Source organism: Poromitra crassiceps, assembly GCF_964638095.1.
Source record: "Poromitra crassiceps genome assembly, chromosome: 29".
Classification (NCBI taxonomy): Eukaryota; Metazoa; Chordata; class Actinopteri; order Beryciformes; family Melamphaidae; genus Poromitra; species Poromitra crassiceps.
In genome coordinates, this window is record NC_139641.1 from 10,146,724 (window position 1) to 10,170,977 (window position 24,254).

Here is a 24,254-nt window from a genome sequence, read left to right on the forward strand (position 1 = left end):
GTATAAAAACACGTTTTTCTATGATAATCAAATGTTGTACATACTGAAAAACACATGTGAACACTGAATTTGAAAAAGTCATAATTCATAAGTAGTAATAATAATAACTTTATTCCCAAAACATTTGGAAAAGCCCATAAATCATAGATTTACCGCATTGTTTCCTCTCAATGTGACCATTTTGCCTCATACCGATAACCGATATTAACATTGTAACATCGGACCGATGCTGATATATAAAAAATGACTGAATGTAGGCAGAGACGGGAACGTTTCTGCATGCAATATGGGAGTGCAAACTGGTTTACCCATTTTGGGAAAAAGTAATAGAAGACATAGGGGAAATGTTTGGGCTCGGAGGTGCCTGTGTCACCAAGGTTATGCCTGTTGGGGGACCAAACAGAAGTGCCAAATATATCAAAGTATGACTTTGCAGTGATAAATGTAGGCGTGGTCATGGCTGCCAGAATGATTCTCAGATTATGGAAAAGTACATCCTCTCCAGATTTAAAAAAGTGGGTAGAATTCATGTTAGAAATAGTATCGTATGAACACATGTCGGCAAGAGTCAATGATAGAAATGAGGATTTCAAAATTGCATGGGACCGCTTCTTTGCTCATAGCACGACTGGGACACTGTGATGTGGCTATATTATATTATATTGCTTTAATTATTTTATTTCTTTTTTTGTTGTGAATATATCACGGAACCAAGTATGTTCATTTATTACAGGCCTGGAAATGTATAAGTGAAAGTAAAAATGTTTGTTTATGTTTATGCTGTCTATGTGTGTAAATAAATAAAAACTTTATTTACAAAAAAAAAAAAATGACTGAATGAAAAAAAAAAAGAAGACTAACATCGTCCGATACCGATATGATTGCCGATGTATCGTGCATCCCCGGTGAAGGTCCCTCTGGCAGCGGTGCCGAAGTGATTCCCCCGTCGCTTGGCGCCGGCCGTCCGCCTCTGCCTGGACCGCGAGACCGGATTCATCAGCCCGGAGGACCTCCACCACAAATGTTCTTCCTGAGCTCCTCCGATGACGCCGCAGGAGAGGACGAAGCCGTCTCCCTTTCCCCCTTCTTCCGCGTTGGGACGCCTGGGGATCGGGAGGTTTCTCCGCCGAAGAGGGGGGCCATTTCCCTCTCTCCGGCTCCGTCCTCTCCCCCCCTCACCGTTCCTGCTCCAGCCTCTCCTCCCGCTCCGCCCTGCTACCGAAGCCGCTCCACCACCTCGCTCTGCCAGGGGGCGCTACGCTTTAATCTCCCCCGGCATGATTACCAGGGCAATTCGCCGCATCGACCTCAAGCTGCCCACCCCCCGGCAGCGGCTCCCGCCGGTTCCCCGCATTCCGCCTCCTCTCTGGCCCCCCCGTGCCCGAGAGCTCCCGAGAGCGAAAAACGTGCGCCTTCGCTGAGCCGAGCGTGGAGAGAGAGGACCGGTGGACAGATGGGGAGGACATGACGAGGGTGGCTGGGCGAGACAGGCGTGGTTATCCTCCGTCCCTCCACTGGAAGCCAGCCTAAACCCCTACGCCACATTCACAAAGCTCTCCGACAAGACGCACCGGTGCGCCACCCAGACCAGAGCAGCGCAAAACAACATGGTTGTTCTGGCGTCGTTCTCCTCCGAGATCCAGGCAGCGCTCTGCGTCCTCCACCTTGGCTACCCCCCGAGCAAGAACATCCTGGTCCACTCCCACCGCTACGCCTGCCAAGGGGCAAGTCATGACAGGGCGAGGGGAACGTATTCTCAGTTGAAACCAAAGGCCCTTTTAAGGGCCACTACATTTTCCTCAAAGAGCTTTCCTCAGTTTCAGCGAGCATGGCCCCCGTCTCCGTCTAAAAATAGAATTCCCACCAACCATAAACACACATCAGCCCACAACTGTCACATGTCAGTTTAGTGCCCAGGTGTCTGGCTACTCTTCACCAGAGTCAAAAAAGTGCCGAATTAATTAGTGTTAATTTATCTCGAATATTCTAGAGGCAATAGACAATTGTCTACCACTGATATTGTAGTTTAGGCCAAGACACAACATAGGCTCCTTGCTTTCCACCTCTCTGCACCTCTTTTCTTCTCCATTTTGCCACCATTGAACAGCAAGTCCCGCCCACCCACGCTGGGGTCTCAGCAGCTTCTGACTGAAAAGTTGACTCATTCCTCCCTGCCTGGCGGCCTGCAGCCTGCCTACCTGCCTGCAATCTGCGCAACTAGGAACAGTTATACATACTGGCCTGCTGTTGAGTGAGTGGCCTGGCCTGCACACACAATATATATATATATATATATATATATATATATATTGCAGGCCAGGCCACCGGGCATCTGCCCGAAGCGCCCGATTATGATTGCAGCTATGTTTAACTGACAGTTCTTCACAGTTTACATGCTTCTTTTGGTAGATGATATAATTTATTTTCACATGAGGCATATGCATCTCTGGGAATCTTGATATATTTTATGTCAGTCTTTACCGGTCTGGCAGCAGTTTTCACAAGACACTTTTTCTTCATCAACATCACTATTGTCCTTCCTAGATGCATGCAAAAATGCACTCAAAATATTTGAGGCCTCCAGCTTGAATGTAACCACTTCTGGTTTGCCATTGATTTCTGTAATGATTATTTGGTCACCACTTCAAGGTATTGTTCAATTTTCACAGTTAGGTCTCCAAGTGCAATTTGCTCATCATCATTCTGTTCTAAAGAGCTGTCTGCTCTTTTTCTTTGGACAACCATGTTCTTCAGCAAAGGTCTGAGGTATTTGTTTTTGGTACGGAAGTTCACGCTGCATTTTTTGGTGAGAGATGGCATCTGCAGCATGAAGATCTTGGGCCAATGAATCCTGAAGGTCTTCTTCCTCTGTGGTGTTTCATGGCAGTCGGCATCCTTTATGTGACATTACCGCCTCCTTCTGAATTTATCCATCCACTAGGGCTGGGCGATATATCGAATATACTCGATGTATCGCGGCTTGTGCCACGTGAGATGTAGAAATGACTATATCGCGAACATTCGAGTATAATTGTCACGCATTGTTTATAACTTAAGCCGCCGGCATGACTCGCTTCACGTTTCCTCTTGTCAGCTCTCCCTCTCAAGGGAGAGCTCTGTCACACTCAGGAAGGGAGGGGGAATCACATGGATACGTCAAACGCGTCAAACCGCGTCAGACACACCCGTCCTTAACCTATGTGCGATTCGAAATCACTCGTCCGCACCTATGGTCCGCACCAACCCAAGGAGGCGCAGCTAGCGAAACATGGCCGCCTCCACTGTGGCTGTTGACAGTTTCAAATTATAACAAAACAACCACTATTGCGATTTGCAATACATGTCCCGCAAGGTTTCTGAGATTAGGGGAAAGTCTGAGCTGGCGTTATGCTAAACCAATGTGGGGAGGAGGCAGCGGATTTGTTTGGTGTTAACGTTAGCTGTTGTGATGGGGGCTAACGTTAGCTAGCTGGTTGTGGCTACCTAGTTCAGAAAGCAGCGCTCCACAAGCTTATTGTGACCAAAATCCCCGCATTTAAAGCACTTCATACTCCCAGAGCTGGCGTAAACCATAGAGAACCTCATGCATTACTCAAAATGAAACGTCCAGGGTTTGTGTCTCCGGTCTCCAAAAGCAACTAACGCTAACGTTACATGCAAGCTAACGTAGCTAGCTGCAGGGCTGTCATGATCTATCAGGAAAACGAATGCGCACATATGTTGCCGTCATGCCAATAAGAGTCTAAATGTAATTTTTTATGTTTTATCTGCAGACTAAGCAGCTAGGCTTTCGGTTCTATAAAAGCCATTATTTTTTGTATTGACTATTGAGTGATACACTTTACTAAAACAATCATATTAGGTTATATCAGAATAGTGATGTCAGATTTGCGTAGGTCAGAGCTATGGAATATTAAATCATCCATCTTTGCTTACTATCTGCCCTTCTTATTTTTTACCCCAGGTGTGCATAAAATACAGGTTAAGAACTTATGGAAAAGTCATGGAAATCCATTGGTCAAAATGTGTATGAACCCTGAAGGGTTAAATTGAGCATTTATGAGAGATTTCAAAAATATCGAGATATATATCGTGTATCGCGATATAGCCGAAAAACATCGCGATATTCTTTAGAGGCCATATCGCCCAGCCCTACCATCCACTGTTTCCCTACATTCTGTAAAACCCGATCTCCTCTCCTCTTCTGTTGGTCTTTCCTGAAAGTCTTCTTCTTCTAATGGCTTTCTGGCAGACTGATGCCTTGCAGTGGTCCTAACAGGAAACATAAGTGGGCGGGTGGCGGTGTGTGCCACGATTGTCATGTCACGATTGCCATGTATCAGTGATGTCACTTGAGCAATTGTGATGTCATCAGTGATGTCACTCGAGCAATTGTGATGTCATCAGTGATGTCACTCGAGCAATTGTGATGTCATCAGCGATGTAATAAATCCATCTTCTGTGGTGTTTTATGGCAGTTGGCATCCTTTATGTTGCATTACAGCCTGGCTGAGGCTTTATAAGTGGTGGGAGTATACGTAGAAGAGCACAAGTGGTACATCATGTCCAGAGTAAGTGTTTATTGTTTATTTATTTTTGTTTATTGTTTATTTGCACAAAGAAAATTAATAACAACAGATAGTACAAGTATCTTAATAAGCTATTATTAAGGTATACCTATTAGCAAGCTATTAGCTAACTAGTAAGTGCTTATTAAGCTAGCCTACTTTGAATGGTATTGTAACAGACAATGACTGTCATTGGTAACGGACGATAAATGGCAGTCAACTTATCCATAACCTTCGGATATGGAGAACACTTAGCCTACCTGTCCACTCGTCTGCATGTTTGAGCTACAACTTGCGCTGTGCCTTGCCAAAATCAAATTGCCTCCAATGCGAGACTGGTGAATGACATGACTATGAAGTTATGGTTTGCGATGGCTGTCTGAGGGAACAAGATGTGCATGAAAAACCCCTTTTCCACTAACTGTAACATTAGAACATATTAGCCACACTTAAATGTGTTATGTTGTTTGTTTTGTTGGTTATGTTACAGTATGTTTGGTAGGGCTTTTCCCTAGCCCCGCCCCTTTCTTGACCACACCCCCTCACACCTCACACACACTCCCCCCTGTCCATGCCCCCTACCCACCTCTCGAATCCAGGTTCTCTACGACCTTCCTATCCCTATCAACGGACTCTTTTCCCTAGCCCCGCCCCCTCCATTGACTCGACCCGGATCGGATCCACTCCAAAATGTAATGGGTTCTTCCTTGGCCCATGCTACACCCTTCTACCAAGTTTCATGAAAATCGGCCCAGTAGTTTTGCCGTAATCCTCCTGCTAACAGACAAACGGTCAGACAAACGGCACTGAAAACATCACCTCCTTTGTGGAGACAATGGCAATTTTGACAATGTTCCACTACTGGGATTTTCTGGGATTTTTACTATGTTAAATTGGAAGGTTTCAAGAGCTGAATACAACACAAATAATTTCTGTTGCAATTAGTTTAAAGGTCCCAATTCGTGCAGCTGTAACCTCTTAAAAACGTGTGTCTCTGGTCCATAAAACATGATTCTGGATTAATTTGTCGAAAATATAGCAACCCCGTTTGTTGTGACGGAGTTGTCACTTCCTCATCTCGTTGCGTCCCAAGAATGGTCTGTTTCTATAATATATTCAGAACTAACAGTTCCCATTGGCCGCTGAGGGAGAGCCCACCCCAGGCTCCCAGCGGCCAATCAGATTAGCGTCTGTGGACCAGCACGCTAGGTTGTGTCCACAACTAACGTTAGCAACGAGCTATCGCTAACTTAACGGTTGCTACGCTAAAGAGGACCTCTCAAAATGCCTAGACTTACCGAATGCACCTCCGCAGTTGCTGGATCACGTACAGTTGGCGTCGCTCCAGCTAGAAGTGTTAATTTTGTGGCTATAGACAAAATGGTGCAGGTAGCTTGTGTGAGAGAGACCGCGCGCAGTATGCTTAACTCATTCACCGCCAAAGACGTCTTTGACGTGTTATCAGAAATAGCCATCCACGCCAAAGACGTGTTTGACGTGTTTTTGTTTTTATTAGTGCAGCGCGTAGTTCAAACACTTCCCCAGCCTGTGACATGTTTTCAGGTCCCTAACCTCAAAGTCAAGCCGACAGCACGTTATCAAACACATACCGCAGCTGTTGTTTGAAATGAGGAAGAAGGAGGAAAGGAGGAAAAACAGAGAAACGCGCTTCCTTGTAGAGAGGAGAAACGCCATTGAAACGCCCCTCGGCGCGCTGCACTGCTCGCCTTGCTGCAGGGCGAACCTGGATTGCCTAGTCAAACCCGTGACGAACATGATCGATCCGGTTCCAGCAGCGCCTGGTCCCAAAGCCAAGCCGGACCCGTTCCTGTGTCGTGTCGCAGCATTCGTCCCAGCCCGAACGAGAGGAGGAAAACGAGCAGAGGCAGAGCAGGCTAGACGCTGATCTCAAACCAGTTAGGTGTTCCCCTCCTATGCTAATTTGCGGGGGAAGGAGGTGCGATCCAGCTGCAGCTGTGGACAGAACTCTCTCTGTGTGTGTGTGTGTGTGTGTGTGTGTGTGTGTGTGTGTGTGTGTGTGTCTGTGTCTGTGTCTGTGTCTGTGTCTGTGTGTCTGTCTGTCTGTCTGTCTGTCTGTCTGCACACTCACTCACACTGAGTAAACTGTATTGTTGAATGTAAAAAAAGCACTTCATGTATATATATATATATATATTTTTTTTTTTTGTCATTTGTGTCATAATGAATAATATTTACATGTCTGATGTCAATACAGTTCAAAATAAAAGAATTGAGAGCGAGTTCTGCCTGAGATTGTCTCTTTTACAGAAATTGGCTTTTCTGCTGTTTCTCTTCTCCGAGAGACCTTTTTGGTGAAAACAGGGTGTATGGCTATAAGTAGAGTACAGAACATGCTAAAAGCTCACTTTTTTTTCCCTGGTGAACCCAGAGACGTACATCTTCATTTTGAGGTATTGCAAATCACTTTGGTGCTAATAGATAATTTACTGTGGGTCTTGAAAGATGACCAACAATTATGAAAATCTTTGGCCTGTGCTAAATATTGGCAGTCCTAAACTGGCCATGAATGAGTTAAGGACCCGACTGACGTCACATTAACCCGTCTGGGGGAACAGAGCGTTAGGGGGCGTGGCTTGAAGGAGACTGCAGGGGGAAGCTGGATAGGGACAAATCCAACTGTGGCAGTTCTGAGCTTGTGACCACTCATTACAGGGAGGGATGACAGCAGTATATATGCATTTACAAGTAAAAACAGCTTTTGCACGGAATGGGACCTTTAAGGTTGGGTCATTTTTCTCACAGATTCCCTAGACCAGGTATACTCAACTTGCTTTGCCCGGCGGCCACTTTCGTGAAATGATAGAAGACCAGGGGCCAGTTAATAAACAAACAATATACATTTTTCTCTAGCGGATTGTAGGTTTTTGGGGTGTCAGCCGGAGTTTAGTCTGACAATGTTGTGCACACCGGATAGTTAGTTAGGTTGTTAGTTAGGTTAAGTACATACATAAGTGCCTGGGTAGCGAGCAGACGGCGGTATTTCACAATTTAGCAGCTAAATCATAGATTATTGAAAGATATTCCATATTCCAGACTGAAATGTTATAACAGAAGTGGAGTATTGGCCAGAATGACATGAACATTTGGACACTTATTCAGCGGGTATCTTGCATGTTGCGTTCAGGTGCACTGTAAAAAAAAAAAAAAAAAAAATCCAATTCCATCGGCCCGCGGGCCGCAAGTTGGGTATCACTGCCCTAGACTAACCCCTGGCTCACATAATGTTTTTAAGTCACGGTGTCACGGCTGGTGTGATCACATCGCAAGAAGCTCTCTACTTTTGGACTTCTTTTGAATTGTTGAACCTTTTCAACAGGTCCGCTTGGTATGAGGCAACGTGAAACAACCTGTCCCAGACCAATACAACATAACAATGTGGCCAACTCTGCTTTGTGAAAATGCCCTTAGAAATTAAATCATAATGTAGCTTAAACCACATCATATGAAATCATAGCTTAGCACATTCATCTTTCTTTTCTATTAGTTTGTAACGTTTCATACCCTTTCTTACCCTAGCCATCGCTGCATCCCTAGGGATGGCACAATATATCGTCCCACAATATATTGCGTTATCAAAACGTGACAATACGTATCGTTGGGACGAAATCTCATATCGCGAGAAAAAGAAGCTGAACATGGTGGCTGGCACTGATCTGCATCTGATTGCATGCTCGCTCTCCTTTTCATTGCTTTGTTTGAACAGACGAGGGACGTCACAGACACACGGAGGATGAAAATGGTGAAATGACTCAAATTAGCGTGGAGGATAACCCCTAAACTTACAAATCGATCGCAAAAAAATATTGTTAAAATATCGTATCGTATCGTTATCGTGAATCCAATATCGTTTATCGTATCGTGAACTGAGTGTATCGTGACACCACTACTGCATCCTATTCTTTGCTTGCTGCCACACAGCTCAATGTCCCCCCCAGGGATTATTAAGTTGAATTAAATGTAATCATCTCCTCTACATTTAATGTGCAGTTTAACCACCATCATGTCTGGGGCAGTGGACCAGCTATTCAGCTTCCTCCCTGTAAAAGCATTGTGTTATTACCAGTGTTGGGCAAGTTACTTTCAAAATGTAATATATTACATATTACTAGTTACTTTCATTTGAAAGTAATAAGTTACTTTAAAATATTACTTTCTGTGTAGAGTAACTCGTTACTTATTACACTACTTTTGCATTACTTTTACCAAAACAACAGCAGCAGCAGAATGACATCCCCTCCCCGGAACCATCCTGAAAAATAATTTCAACCATCTTGAAGTCAGTGTAAACAATCCAAAATTCTAAATGTTATAATTTTCCTTTGTTATTGTCATCTATATAGTGGTTATTTGCATGAAAACGCACAGTTTGATTACGATTGTATCTTTTTTAAATATGTCCTTTGATTTAATAAAATGTAACTCAATTTGTAACTTGAGTTACTTGACAAAGTAACTGGTCTAATATTACTGAAATCCTATAAGTAATAAGTTATATTACTGAGTCACTGCTAAAAGTAATATATTACATGTAATAAGTTACTTTTGTAATGAGTTACCCCCAACGCTGGTTATTACTGACCTCCAGAGTAATGGGGTGGAAAGTTCTCCAGAGCGTATCCAGAATGCAGTGTGAGGAATTTCCCCGTTGCTCCGGCCTTCCAGGAAGGGCTGACATGAGCTCAGACATAGAGTATTTGACATCAGGGGGACATTTGCATATGAATATGTGGTGAGACAAGACTGCTCTCATGTTTCCATAAAGTCTTCGGGCAGCATTCACAGGCAGTGTTGGGGGTAACTCATTACAAAAGTAACATATTACATGTCATATATTACTTTTAGCAGTAACTCAGTAATATAACTTATTACTTCAAGATTCAAGATTTTTTTTTTTTTATTGTCACTCCATGGTACAAGTATCACGTGTGAAATTCTTGTGCTGTGGACTCCGTTTACAACATAGTACAAATATAACAGGGCATATGAGTGCAAAAACAACAATAGGATACAATAGGATACAATAGGATACAATAGGATACAATACTTATAGGATTTCAGTAATATTATACCAGTTACTTTGTCAAGTAACTCAAGTTACAAATTGAGTTAAACTTGTTAAAATCAAAGCACATATTTAAATAAAGATACAATCATTTCCTAATCAAACTGTGTGTTTTTATGCAAATAGCCACTATAGATGACAATAAACAAAGGAAAATAATAACATTTAGAATGTTGGATTGTTTACACTGACTTCAAGACGGTTGAAATTATTTTTCGGGATGGTTCTGTGGCGGCGGCGTCATTCTGCTGCTGCTGTTGTTTTGGTGAAAGTAATGCAAAAGTAGTGTAATAAGTAACGAGTTACTCTACACAGACAGTAATATTGTAAAGTAACGTATTACTTTCAAATGAAAGTAACTAGTAATATGTAGTAGATTACATTTTGAAAGTAACTTGCCCAACACTGTTCACAGACCAATAGAGCTGAACAGTCACGTGACATCTGTTGCCCCGGAAGTGAGTTTCCCCATTAATTTTCTCCATAGACATTTAGAAAAAAATCCTTATAGAATGAGTTTTAAGGCTGGAACCAATCCACTCCGTGATCTACTGAATCATGAGTGACCATAAAACATTTCAGTTGGAGCAAAATTACATTTAGGGGGAAAAACGTATTTTCGTACATCACGATTCAGTAGGTCATGGGTAGGGATGGGTATCGTTAAGGAATTAACGATACTACTACTCTTATCGATACTGCTTATCGATCCGGTACTTTAACGGTACTCTTATCGGTACTTTTTGTTATTTTTAAGAGAAAAAAAACAGAAAAAAATGGTGCTGGTTGTTGTCGGTTCTTTTCGTTATTTTTAAGGGGAGAAAGAAAAAATAGTTGCAAAATCTTAATGGGTGGTTTTTATTATTAATTTAAATATCCAGCATTATATAAGAATGATCTCCTACCACTGCCAATACCAACATTCAGCTGGAAAGCATCAATAAAGCACGACAGTATCTGTCTGCTGCACTTGCCCCCAAATCAAATAAATATCCCCCCCTGCTCTGGAAATAACATTTCTTTAGGACAACTGAGAGATGATGCTCTGTTGATTTATTTCAGACTGGGTTTTTGATTATTAACACACCCAAACAGCTGGATAATGTTTACTACAGTAGCTACTCTCGACTTAATCATCCATGTTCACATAGTCCTACATGTACCTGATGACGAGGTGGGTCCGTTTATCATGGGTAACCACAACCGGGTCATTATTGACAGATGATGAAGTCGTGTGAGCTAGCTTGTCGAAAACTGTGCATTTCTCTGTTTGTACCTATTTAATTGATGCACTTTAGTGTTTAGACAAATTGCTCGTGTTTCCACCGTTGCTAGTGAATGATTTATCGCACTTATGACAACGTGAATTGTCAGCATCAACTCGAGTGAAGTACAACCAGACTTTTGATCTCTCCTGTTGATATCAAAGAGAAATATGCTTCCATTTGTATAGCATGGTACTTTACGATGTTACCTGAATGCAACACAGGTGATGACAGCCAATGACATGCACGGAAAACTAATGTGTGTATGTGTGTGTGTGTGTCTCTGACCCTGTGTCATTGTCAATGAATAGACAGCTCCGTGTGAGAAAGAAGCACAGAGAGAGAGAAAGAGAAACTGCTCGTTTACATTTATTTCCTCCGTCTTGCTGCTACTCTGGGAGTGCACGCGAGAACTGCTGCATTAACCCACTCTAACATCTCCGTTCTTTCTTAACGTGTTGCGGTCTCTGTTCTCCTCGGCTCAGCTGCCTTCCCTTCAGTGTGTGCGTGTGTGTGTGCTGCCAGCCCCGCCCCCTCCTCAGTCAGTGTGTCGGCTCCTCGCTGGCAGCTGCCTGTCTCTCGTCTGATGAGAGACAGAGAAAGCAACGCGGAAAAGAGGATCTGGATCTCATTTCTCGTTCGGAAATCGCAAAAATCACATCACAGGCATGTCTTACGGAGTTGGTGCGAAAAAACAACGTTTATGTAGCAAATAAATAGGAAATCTATTTTCTTAATTTCTCCAGTACCGATAAGAGAACCGTTAACGTGAAAGCTTATTGATCCTCCGGTATCTCGAAATCCGGCCCCGGGGCCCGTTTGGTACCGGGTCTCGGTACCCATCCCTAGTCATGGGGCAGCTTGGTTCCAGCCTTAAATTTTTTTTTTTTTTTTTTTTTTTTATGTCTATGGAGAAAATGAATGGGAAACTCACTTCTGGGGCAAGAAATGTCATGTGACCGTTGAGCTCTATAACTGACTTACATCCACATCCCTCCCTCAATGCTTTTGTTCACACTGCGTTACCTACAGTCTCTATTCTGGTTCTATATAATATTGCCTTCAGTGTTTCCCACCGGATTTTGAGTATTTGTGGTGGGGGACCGCAGACCCCCTAGGGGGGTGCGGGGGCATAACCTGACGCTGCCAGATGGACGGTATAGCTCCACATAGGTTTCACTAAACCAGTCGATCTGGGTTTGAAGTCACCAGACCCGCTGACGGAGGCGGGCACTTTGTCCAAGCTACTTGGCAGGTGATTGGATGACCCATCTGTCTATCACCGCTGGTGGGTGTTAACTTCAACCAATCAGATCGCGGAAGGTGCCTGTGGATGATCTCCGTGGTATTCATTGATTGAGTCCTCGCGGTCGTAAAGTCACCTTCGAAGCATTTAGTTAGATTATAACAAACTAGTTGTGTGGCTTAGCCTTCGCAAATGTTGAGGGTCGTTTTTTAGAATTTAATACATAGAATTGGGAACGTTACATTCAATTTCATTCACTGCCTGTCACTTCCGCGGCGGCAGCCATGCTGATGAGTGAAAAGAACTACAAAGACCATGTACCCACTACTTGCCCAGACGAGCCAGAGCCCGCCTACGGCCGCCGCTGATTCGTCGAGCCGGCATGGCTCGACCAATCATCTTAACTGCCTGTGCAGGTCCAGACCGTCACGGAGAACCAAATGCAATGTGAGTTCACGTGACGGGCGGTTTACCAGGCTAGCGGGGGCATGCCCCGCCGCGAGATTTTTTTTAAACATTTTAAAGTAAAATGCATGAATTTGGTGTACGTTGAGAAAGCTTAAGAGCTAAATTAAAAGGCTAGATCTATGAAGAACATGTCATCTTTACTGTGCTGTGGGTTTACAATGACAAACTAAATTTCTCCCTATAGGTCAGGGATACTCAACTTGCTTTGCCACTTTCGTGAAATGATAGAAGGCGAGGGGCCAGTTAATAAACAAACAATATACATTTTTCTGTAGCGGATTGTAGGTTTTTGGGATGTCAGCCGGAGTTTAAGCTGACAATGTTGTGCACACCGGATAGTTAGTTAGGTTAAGTTAGTTAGGTTAAGTACATGCATAAGTGCCTGGGTAGCGAGCAGATGGCGGTATTTGACAATTTAGCAGCTAAATCATAGATTATTGAAAGATATTCCATATTCCAGACTGAAATGCTATAACAGAAGTATTGGCCAGAATGACATGAACATTTGGACACTTATTTAGCGGGTATCTTGCATGTTGTGTTCAGGTGCACTGTAAAAAAAAAAAAAAAAAACTTTTTGTGGCGGCCCGCCACAAATTCCTTTATGTATGGGAAACACTGGCCTTTCTTCATTGCCTTGAAACATTGTCCATTAGGGTGTAATGGCTCCTAATGTGTCTGTAGGCTTCTAAGGCCATGTTCACATTACAGGCAAATCTGATTTGCTGATAAAGTCATTAATCATCATTATCTTGATTGGTTTCCCAAATCTGATTTGGGAGTGTGTCCGCACTGCCACAAATCTGATTCTCAAGTCGGATCTGTGTGTCCAGACCTAAACAGCCTATCTGCATGGGTTGCAATGGTAACGACGTGGGCGTCAGTAAATACGTACGTTGGTGACGTGGTTTTCCTGCGCAGAAGCATTTGATGACGAGTTGCGAGTGACGTTCAAATCAGATTTGGTGGATCTGCGCGTCCGCACTGAAGTCACATCAGTCGAAAGCAGATTGGAAACTACCTCCATATGTGGTTTGGGACAAGTGACACAAATCAGACTTGGAGCGTCCAGACTCATAAAAGCAATCTGGATAAAGTCATTAATAGGTCACTAAAGTTCACAAATCAGATCTGGCCTCCTAGTCTGAACACGGCCTTAAGTCTAATGGCTAATAGTCTTTAGGAGTTGTTCTATACGCAGTATCTGCCATAGGATCTGTGATCTGATGTAACGGCCTGTAATGTGTACGTAATGCCACTGGAGCTATTTATAGAACAGCAGGCGAGTCTCGGAGCGCAGGGATGTGTGTGTGTGTGTGTGTGTGTGTGTGGTTGTGTACACACTTCAGTTGACATATTCTCCTACCTGTCTGTCCACTTCACTTCCTCTGTCTCTGTTGTCTCTGTCCAGTTTCTGTCTGGCTGTATCTTTATGTGTACGTGTGTGCGTGTGCATGTCTGAGTGTGTTTGCATGTGTATATCTGTGCACGAGCATATCTCTCAGGAGGTGTGTGTGTGTGAGTGAGCACGTCGTCTGATGGTGTGCGCGTGTGTGTGTGCGTGTGTGTGTCTCTCTCTCTGTCTGTGTGTGTGTGCGTGTGTGTGTGTCTCTCTCTCTGTGTGTGTGTTGCCTGAAGCTCTGTCTCTCCCTGGGGGATTACATCATAGGGCAGTTATCAGACCTGAGTCATCGGAGAGGTTGAGAGGCCCTTGCTCTCTCTCTCTCTCTCTCTCTCTCTCTCTCTCTCTCTCTCTCTCTCTCTCTCTCTCTCTCTGTCTCTCTCTCTGTCTCTCTCTCTGTCTCTCTCTCTCTCTCTCTCTGTCTCTGTGTGTGTGTGTGTGTGTGAGAGAGAGAGTGTGTATGTGTCTCTCTCTGTCTGTGTGTGTGTGTGTGTGTGTGTTAGGGCTGTCACTTTTCATTCGAAATTCGAATGCAACTTCGAATGTGGGGGAAGGGGTTCGTTTTCGAAATGTAATTTGAATGTTCGAATTTTTATTTTATTTTTTATTATTAATATATATATATATATATATATATATATATATATATATTTTTTTTATGAACCAAAATTAACCAACTGCTGCTTGCTGGTAATGTTAATCCCATGTCAGAAAAAGTCTCCAGATTTGTCGCGTTAGTCTCTTCTGAGAAAGATTGTCTCCAGGGTCTGAAAAGTTGTCTCGAGTTGGATGCAGCCAAGTTTGTGAGGCAGTGTTGTGACTGTGAGCGTCCAAGCTAACACGTCGGGCTGATGCCCGGTGGCCTGCAGTGGGTTGCACCAGCTGTGCGTAAGTTGAAACGTAAGCTAGTTTGAACGTAAAGTCTCCCTAAGTCCGAGTTTACGCACTACTAAAAATATTTGGGTTGCACCAAGTGAAATAGTTACAACGTAGGCATAAGTTAGAACTTAAAATTTACACCTACGTCTTACTAGGTGTAAAGTCCTCCGTAAAATAGCAGTTGGCACGGATTGCAACTTGGCACCGTTGGCGCATCGTTGTTTTGCGTCCGCAACGCGCTCTCCGTGATAAATTACACCCTTTGATATTTATGACTCACGCTTTTGTTTCCCACAAGCTGCAGCACTGCATACAAATTAAAATAACCGCAACAATTTAGTGAGGCAGGATGGTGGTATAGCCTACAATACTGATGAAGAGCTCACAGATAAACGTTAACAGTAATATGAACCTAAACGAACGTTACTCAATAACGTTCTCATTTGATTAGTGTTGATGAAATATGAAAGCACTAATTTGCGGTGGGCAACATGTCCTGTTTTCACTCCACTTAAACAACCGTAAATAAACACCGTTTCCACCGTGCTTTTCACTGATTGGTCACAGATACTGTACACGTCATTGTCTGCGACACTATTTTGGTTAGTATGGACTTTAGGGTCTACTAGTTAAGATGTACCTTACGTCTCCGTGGTGCAACCAAACAAAGACACAACTTTAGTGTCAAACTAACTAGTTTGAACGTAGCAGTTAGTGTGGACTTTACACCCTAACTTAAGACAGAACTTACGTTCAGCTGGTGCAACAGGCTGCTGGACTGGGGGGGGGGGGGGGGGGGGGGGGGGGAATTAATTAACCAAAAAACTTCGAATATATTCGAACGAATTTCGGGCAATTAAAGTTCGTTCGAATTTTATTTCGGGAAAAAGTGACAGCCCTAGTGTGTGTGTGTCTCTCTCTCTGTGTGTGTGTGTGTCTCTCTCTCACTATCTGTGTGTGTGTGTGTGTGTGTGTGTGTGTGTGCGTGTGTGTGTCTCTGTCTCTCTCTCACTATCTCTGTGTGTGTGCTCGCGCGTGTGTGTGTGTGCGTGTGTGTGTCTCTGTCTCTCTCTCACTATCTCTGTGCGTGTGTGTGTGTCTGTCTCTCTGTCTCTCTCTCTCTCTCTGTCTCTGTCTCTCTGTGTGTGTGTGTGTGTCTGTCTCTCTCTGTCGCTCTCTCTCTCTCTCTGTCTCTGTCTCTCTCTGTGTGTGTGTGTGTGTGTGTGTGTGTCTGTCTCTCTCTCTCTGTCTCTTTCGGTCTTGCTTTCTGTTCTGCCAATCTTCTTGCTCTGAAATCACTTCTACTTCTTCTACTATTCAAGCAAAAACCAACTGGGTGTAATTTGCACATTTATTCACCTACAACTATGATTGTTTTGTTTTGACTATCCTACCCATTGAATATGGAGTGACTGTCACAGCTGTCAATCATGACATCATACCTCCTAATCATTTAGTCTATTAACAAATTAAAAACAAACTTATCCGAAAAATAAACAAGTTGAACATACATCAGTGTAAAATGGCTGTACACTAACTATGATGTTATTCAGTCATAAACTAGCCTCCGTGGGAATACTACCGTAAATTCCGGACTATAAGCCGCGGCTTTTTTCCCGTTTTTTGGCCCCTGCGGCTTATATAGCGGTGCGTCTTATCTATGGATTTTTTCAGAAAAAAAAAAAAAAATACAAATAAAATCTCTCTTTTTTAGCACTCTTTCTAACTATAAATCCACTTCTGTTTTAATTTCCTCTCTTGCCCTCTTTTCACCACACCGCGGACACTGTGTGCACTGTAAAAATAAACAACGGTGGTGTTGTGTTATGTTGTTTTGTTGAAATGTTACGGTAATACGGTAAATGGGAGCTTCCTCAAACAGCCATCTCTTTCCCGACAATCCCCTCTGTGCGTGACCACTTACATATGGTAATTACGGTAAGCAAACGGCCACTCGGCCATCAACTCCCTCCCCCGACTACCAGGAGAAAATCACAAACTTCGGCGAATTCACACAAAGGAAGATCAAGGAATATTCACAACAAGACGAGCAGTAGAAGCAACACTCTCACTTACCATGGGGAAGGTACGCAGAAATTCACACGACGCAGCTTTCAAGTTGAAAGCAGTCAATCTCGCATTAAAAGAGGGAAACAGAGCAGCCGCGCGTAACCTGGGCATCGATGAGTCAATGGTGAGGCGTTGGACGGTGCAGCAGGAGGAACTGTCTCTGGAATATTATAGGAGTGTGAAAACATCCACAATCACCAACGGGTTCCAAAACGCTGGACTGCTGCGGGATGAAGAGGATGACGCCGCCACAGCTGGCGCTGAGGGCCGTCAGAGGCTTCAGAGGCTGTTCGATGCCGACAGTGACGAAGAGGAGTTCGTTGGTTTTGAGTGACAATGAAGGAGAGAGGAGAGTGGTTGACGAAGCCACCCTGAACCTGTTCGTTTCCGACACTGAAGATGAGGACTTTGGTGGTTTCAGTACGCAGGAAGAAGAGGAAGACGAGGATTAGTGACTTGACTTCTCTGGTTACAGGTTTGCTGCACATATAGCCTATTGTTGTGTGATTTTGTCTGGGGATTAGTGACCTGACTTTTGTTTTGTTTTGTTGAAATGTTAATAAATGGGAGCTTCCCCAAACAGCCATCTCTTTCCCGACATTCCTCTCTGTGCACGAACCCTTTCATATGGTAATTAAACATCAAAACACCCGCAGCTTATAGACCGGTGCGGCTTATAGAAGAAAAAAATAGTCAATTTTGGTCCCGCGGCTTATAGACCGGTGCGTCTTATAGTCCGGAATTTACGGTACATACGTACAGTGCCCTCTGACAAGATCTTGGGAGCTCAAAGCTGCAGACTCCGAGTACAAACTGTGGAATCCAAGTATAGTCTCAACTGATATAATGACACAGAAGACTGAGAAATTCACTAGAGTTGGCTTGAACTATATTCAACTGTTGTCTGTTTGCACACGTCACTATCTGCATAGGCTAATACACTGTGGGGAACATTGTGATTTTGCTGTGTTGCTACCGTATGTGTGTGTGTACTGGTAGCATTGTGTGTGTAACCTACTGGTAGTTGAAGGGGTTGGGTCTGTATCAGTTCCTTTGGGTTCTGCTGGCTGTACACTCAAATAGATTTTGTCTGTCCGACTGAGACAGACTGGAAGGCCAGCTTAACCACCGGAGACCGCCACACAAAGTGTTCATTTAAAAAAATATATAAATAAGCTATTGTTTGCAAAAGTTCATATACAGTAAGCAAGCAATTTTATGTTTTGCATTTTTTTTCCCTTACTGTAACCGAAAATGAACTGAACCATGACTTCAAAACCGAGGTACATACCGAACCGTGATTTTTGTGTACCGTTACACCCCTACTATCTATCTATCTATCTATCTATCTATCTATCTATCTATCTATCTATCTATCTACCTATCTATCTATCTATCTATCTATCTACCTATCTATCTATCTATCTATCTATCTACAGTATCTATCTATCTATCTATCTATCTATCTATCTATCTATCTATCTATCTATCTACCTATCTATCTGATCTAACACTGATCCTTAATTAGCTGCAGAGCTGTTGCAGAGACACTTTCCAGTCAGACAGCCTGGGCAGTGGAAGGCTGACAGAGAGACAGACAAGCAGACAGACAGTGAGACAGACTGGGAGTGGGAGGCTGACAGAGAGACAGACAGAGAGACAGACAGAGAGGCAGTCAGACAGCCTGGGCAGTGGAAGGCTGACAGAGAGACAGACAAGCAGACAGACAGTGAGACAGACTGGGAGTGGGAGGCTGACAGAGAGACAGACAGATAGGCAGACAGACAGTGAGACAGACTGGGAGTGGGAGGCTGACAGAGGAGTGACATGTTTCAGCTGACCTACTCCACTTCACAGCCAATTTTAACCCTAACCCATGATATTCTTTATCTTGTGTAATATCCTACAGCTACTATCCTATAGTATGGAGGCTATGTTAATGGTTAGCCTAAGTTTGGTGACATAGCTTTCCTTTGTTTATATGCACGAACGTTATAGTGGCACTTAATTAATATGCACGAACATTAACAACAATATCGCCTATATGTAGGTCCTAGGCCTATTCTTAACACCTCGTTATCAGACTCTTATGTCAAAAAAGACTGAAACGCCAGGCAGTTTGTGCAGAAGGACACAGATGGCTCATTTCCACCACATATAACAGCACAGTACAGCTCTACTCGACCTGGTCTTACTCATCTCTACTTGATATAGTCTCTGTTTCCATAGCAAGTTTACTCGCCTCCGCCCACACCTGGTCGTCATAGCGACCGCATATCTGCCCTCCGCCCATAGCCGAAGTAGGCTATAGCGTTAAAATTAAATCCATACACAGAACTTTTAAACTGGAATACTGGTGCCTCTAAATGACCTACAGTGTACATGGGCAAATGTGAGAATCGGCCAGGAGAATGGATATCACTTTGTTGTTACTCAAACTCACATGCATGCGCTGCGCGGGGGACTTGCGCTACGGCAGAAGGGAAGCCAGCCCACTACCCCGGTGGCAACTCACCAGGCAAGACCGCGGCTTCGCTAAACGCCCCGCCTCCGGCCTAGCGGAGCCGACGCAGCACACAAGTACAAAGGGCTTCCCGAGGAGCGGACTTTTTCTCTCTCAAAACAATTGAAAACCACCGTCATGTTAAAGCTGAGCAAGGAGATCGATTTTATTTCACCAGAGCCGAAGGCAGCAACACAGAAGCCTGATGGAAATAACATTAACAGAAGAGAAGGTAAGCCCCACTAAACTGGTATCCAGCATTGACAGACAGTAAACACGATTCTGCCTGACCAATCAGTCGTCTGCAGTGTCTTCACGTCACGGTATGGTACCGGGTCCACAGCGCTGGAACCTCAACAGAGCAGGGACCAAAACTAGCACGACTCAACCCCCGACTCAACCCGGGCTGTCCACGTTTTTGATCGGTGGAATGAGACAAAAAAGCGTGACGAGCTGGGCGGGGCCGCGCTGATACCAGCGGTGGAAATGGGCCAATAGTCCGCCACTTAAAATGCCCGTACGGGAAGTACGGTATTTCGGTATGATTACATGTACCGTTACACCCCTAATAAATAGATAGATAGATAGATAGATAGATAGATAGATAGATAGATAGATAGATAGATAGAGGCAGGCAGTGGTATAATGTAACAAAGTAATAGTACTTAAGTATTTGGGGGTGTATTTCTAATTTATGTCAACTGTCACTTTTACAGGTAATAAAGAGAAAAAAGGGAGCTTCTTGGATATTTAGGAGCACAATTTAATGCAGAAGTAATGTGTACTGAAAAAGTTTACCAACAGTGTACAGGCCCTATCTTGGTACAGGCGATATCCCCTATTTGCGCTTGCGCACCTGTTTGCGCGTGCCTTAAGACAGGGAAGATAGCGGTCTGCCTTGCGCATTTGTCCAGGTGTTATGCCGAGTTTTGCACCCCCCGCCCGGCAGCATCCCCACCTCACGGGAGCATATTGTAATGATTTATACAGAGATGTAACTGTTTAAACGTGATATAATTGTCCGGGTAGACGTGACCTGCCTGATTTCTTAGTTAAAGTTAAAACAGCCCCGAAATATGTTGGGGATACAATTCTCTGCGGGGATGCGGAAACGTTCACGGCACGTGTCGCAGGCGCAAATTAGAGCCGTGCCAAAATCATCTGCGGTCTTAAAGGGATAGTTGGGTTTGTTTGAAGTGGGGTCCTATCAGCTAGTTCCATACACTAACTGAAATAGGTACAGTGTTCTGGATGCCGAGCACACCGTGTGTCGAGACCCGGCACTCTGAAGCAGCAGCCTCCACAGCTCTGTCTCTCTAGTAGCCTACAAGGGGCCAGGAACTAAAACGTCATTTAGCCACCTAAAAAAACGCCCACCTAAACAAATCAATATCAGTATACATGTACGCTCTATTTTGACAATTTTCTGCGCTTTACTTTACCGTCAAACAGCCCTCTCATTCGGCACTACATTTCCTCCCAACCCTAGCACTACCGTATTCCTCCGCTAAATGCCTGCACAGAGCCACGGCGCTAGTAAATATGACAGTAAATATTAGGGATGGGCATCGAATTTCGAATTTTCGAATAATCATGGTTATTATCAAGGTCGACTTTTATTATTGAAAGTCGAAATTCGTTTATTGAAAAAAAAAAAAAAAAAAAAAAAAAAAAAAAATTGGTGAGTGAAATGTTGCATTGTCTCCCCTGATTCTAAGTATAGTCGAATCGCTTGGTTTGAGCAAGTAAAACAATTTTTATAAGCAACCTCTCCCTCTTCATGGGATTTCATCCGCCATTCATTTTTCCATAAACCTTGCTTAAAATGCTTATAAAAATTGTTTTACTTGCTCAAACCAAGCGATTCGACTATACTTAGAATCATTGGAGACAATGCAACATTTCACTCACACATTTTTTTTTTTCTACTTTTTTTTTTTTACATTTTTATTTTATTTTCGAATTTAGATTAAAAGTCGACTTTGGCCAGCGAATTTCGAATAGTGTTTTTGCTAGAAATGCCCATCCCTAGTAAATATCAGTACAGGCATAAATATCAGGGGCCGGTTGCACAAAGCACCTTAAGTTGATCCGGCAGCGACTGTACTTCCTGCGACGACTCAGGGGGTTTGGGGTCGGACAGACGATTTTGTTATTATTTTATCATGCTGTTATAGAGAGCATTTTTTGTTACGGAATCTCTGCTTGGTTTGGCAACTTACCAGTTAAGCTGAAATCACAAATAAATAGACTGACTCATACTGCAATGAAAGTGATGGGGGTGAGGGAGCACCCCACACTTCAAATATTGTTTGAGAAAACTGTAATTAGACAAGCTAGGAAAATCATTGCTGACCCCTCTCATGTCTTGTGTTCACAATACGAACTGCTTCCATCTGGCAGGCGTTACAGAGTCCCAACCAAGAACAAGAAAAGATACCTCAACAGATATAAACAGTGTCGGGCAAGTTACTTTCAAAATGTAATATACTACATATTTCATTTGAAAGTAACACGTTACTTTACAATATTACTTTCTTTGTAGAGTAACTAGTTACTTATTACACTACTTTTGCATTACTTTTAGCAAAATAACAGCAGTAGTAGAATGACATCGCCGGGCCGGAACCATCCCGAAAAATAATTTCAACCGCCTTGAAGTCAGTGTAAACAATCCAACATTCTAAATGTTCTTCTTTTCCTTTGTTATTGTGGTTATTTGCATAAAAACACAGTTTGATTAGGAAATGATTGTCTCTTTTTTAAATATGTGCTTTGATTTAATAAAATGTAACTCAATTTGTAACTTGAGTTACTTGAGAAAGTAACTGGTATAATATTACTGAAATCCTAGAAGTAATAAGTTATATTACTGAGTTACTGCTAAAAGTAATATATTACATATGATGTAATATGTTACTTTTGTAATGAGTTACCCCCAACACTGGATATAAACACTCTTTCATCCCACTATCAGTCAATCTCCTAAACGCAGGTCATCAGCAGTGTTGATGGTACTTGTAATTGATTCATGTCTGCACCTTAATTGTATGTTTGCACATGTCGGGAGTAGTGTGCTATGCAGTATGCACTAGGGATGTTCATCAATTATCGAAAATCGATAATTGATCGTTAAGGATTGGAATCGATCCTGTGGCAATTGGATCGATTTTTTAATTGTTAATTTATTTTTTTATTTTTTTATTTTTTGGGACTAGGTTTGGGTGGAATTCGTTCCTCCTCGCCCCACTCCATTGCACAGCCGACTAACGTGAGGTGGAGCTTCATATAGTCTCTAGTTTTCTGGCTGGGCACGGGCCTTTGTGCCAACAAAACTGTTTTAAACATGGGAAATTCAGAGGAGACACATTGAAATAAAGAGTTCATTGAGGAGAACACGTTGTCTTTCGTATTTTCTGCCATAGGCATTAATTTTGTAAAAAAAAAAAAATTGAAAATTGAAAATTTTCTAAGTATTAACTCATTGAATGCCAATGACGACAGCTGTCGTCAATTCAAATACTGACGTAGAGTGCCAATGACGACGGTTGTCGTCAATTGCGTTTTTTGACGGTGGGACGTGGATCAATCCCTGATACATCTCTGGTACAACTATTGTAGCTATTGGAGGTCTATAACCTATTTTACAGAACCCTTAGGTGGCGACAGTGCTCTCCACATAACAGAAAGGCAAGGAAAAAACAAAGAAGAAGTCGTTATGGAAACGGAAATCGCATCGCATCCGTATGCATCGATATGCTGAAGCACGTTACTGCAGCTGTGCCTGCAGCAGCCAATCTGCTCCCACAATTGAGCCGCTCTGTGTCGGTTGCGACAGCACATCTGCACATCCACACCGTGGAGTTATTATTCTCAACTGGAAGCATCGTTGCCGGTGACAAACACACGCGGAACGCTGTAAAAAAGCCTGGCTGTTCCGCACCCTTCACTGTGCGCAGAGCAGCACGCAACACCCAGACAGACCCAGGCAGCAGGACAGGATTGACAAACGCAAGCCAGAATATCCGATACCCACCAGCAGCAAATCAAAACCAGCAAGAAGCTGCAACCAGCAGCGCACGCAGGGGCCAGCGCTGCTGGTTGTAGCTAAAAATATTATTCTGCCAAACAAAATTCCCTGGCCTAAACTGTTTTATTGAAGGAAATTATTTTTGAGGTGTGACTACATTAGAAAAGATTAGCTTCAGAGTCAGTGATGTGCTTGAAATGATTAATTTCACAAAAGGCCAATTATCTCAGCTTCTAGAAAAAAATTGCTTTTTTTGGATGAATCAAGCTATCTTCTCCGGCTCATAACTAAAGAACGGAAAATGGGATCAATAAACTTTTTTTTGCAGATGATAGAATAGAGTCTCATCGTTCTTTGTGCGTGTTCAGTGTTTACATAGTAATATCACACAATATTCTGTGGGCCTCGAGAAATCACTGAAAACGCTCTGAAACTCTGGCACTGGGAGCGTCCGTTCTCCAAAAGTGGCTGGCACTCAATGAGTTAATATTATCGATAATCGATAATTGATCGTTAATTTTCACCGATTATCGATTTTGGAAAATTTTCAAAATGAACATCCCTAGTATGCACTACTTGTTTTTTGTTGTTAATATTATTATTTTTTGTTTTGTTATGGCACTGTTGTACTATGTGGCAGTCTGTACGTCCAAGACAAATTTCCCTCGGGACAAATAAAATAATCTTGAGATCTTGAGTCTCCTACAAACATAGGAAAA

The 24,254-nt window shown here is 43.1% G+C and overlaps 1 protein-coding gene across 1 annotated transcript in view; it reads left to right on the forward strand.

Annotated features, from left to right (window-relative positions):
- Positions 1-1,607: 1,607 nt before the first annotated feature.
- LOC310800041 (homer protein homolog 1-like) overlaps positions 1,608-24,254 on the forward strand; it is a gene marked incomplete at both ends in the record, with an annotated part of 59,146 nt that continues 36,499 nt past the window's right edge. Inside the window, one exon of the mRNA XM_083662634.1 lies at positions 1,608-1,724. Within this exon, the coding sequence (XP_083518760.1) occupies positions 1,608-1,724 (117 nt within the window). The remainder of the gene's footprint in view (positions 1,725-24,254) is intronic.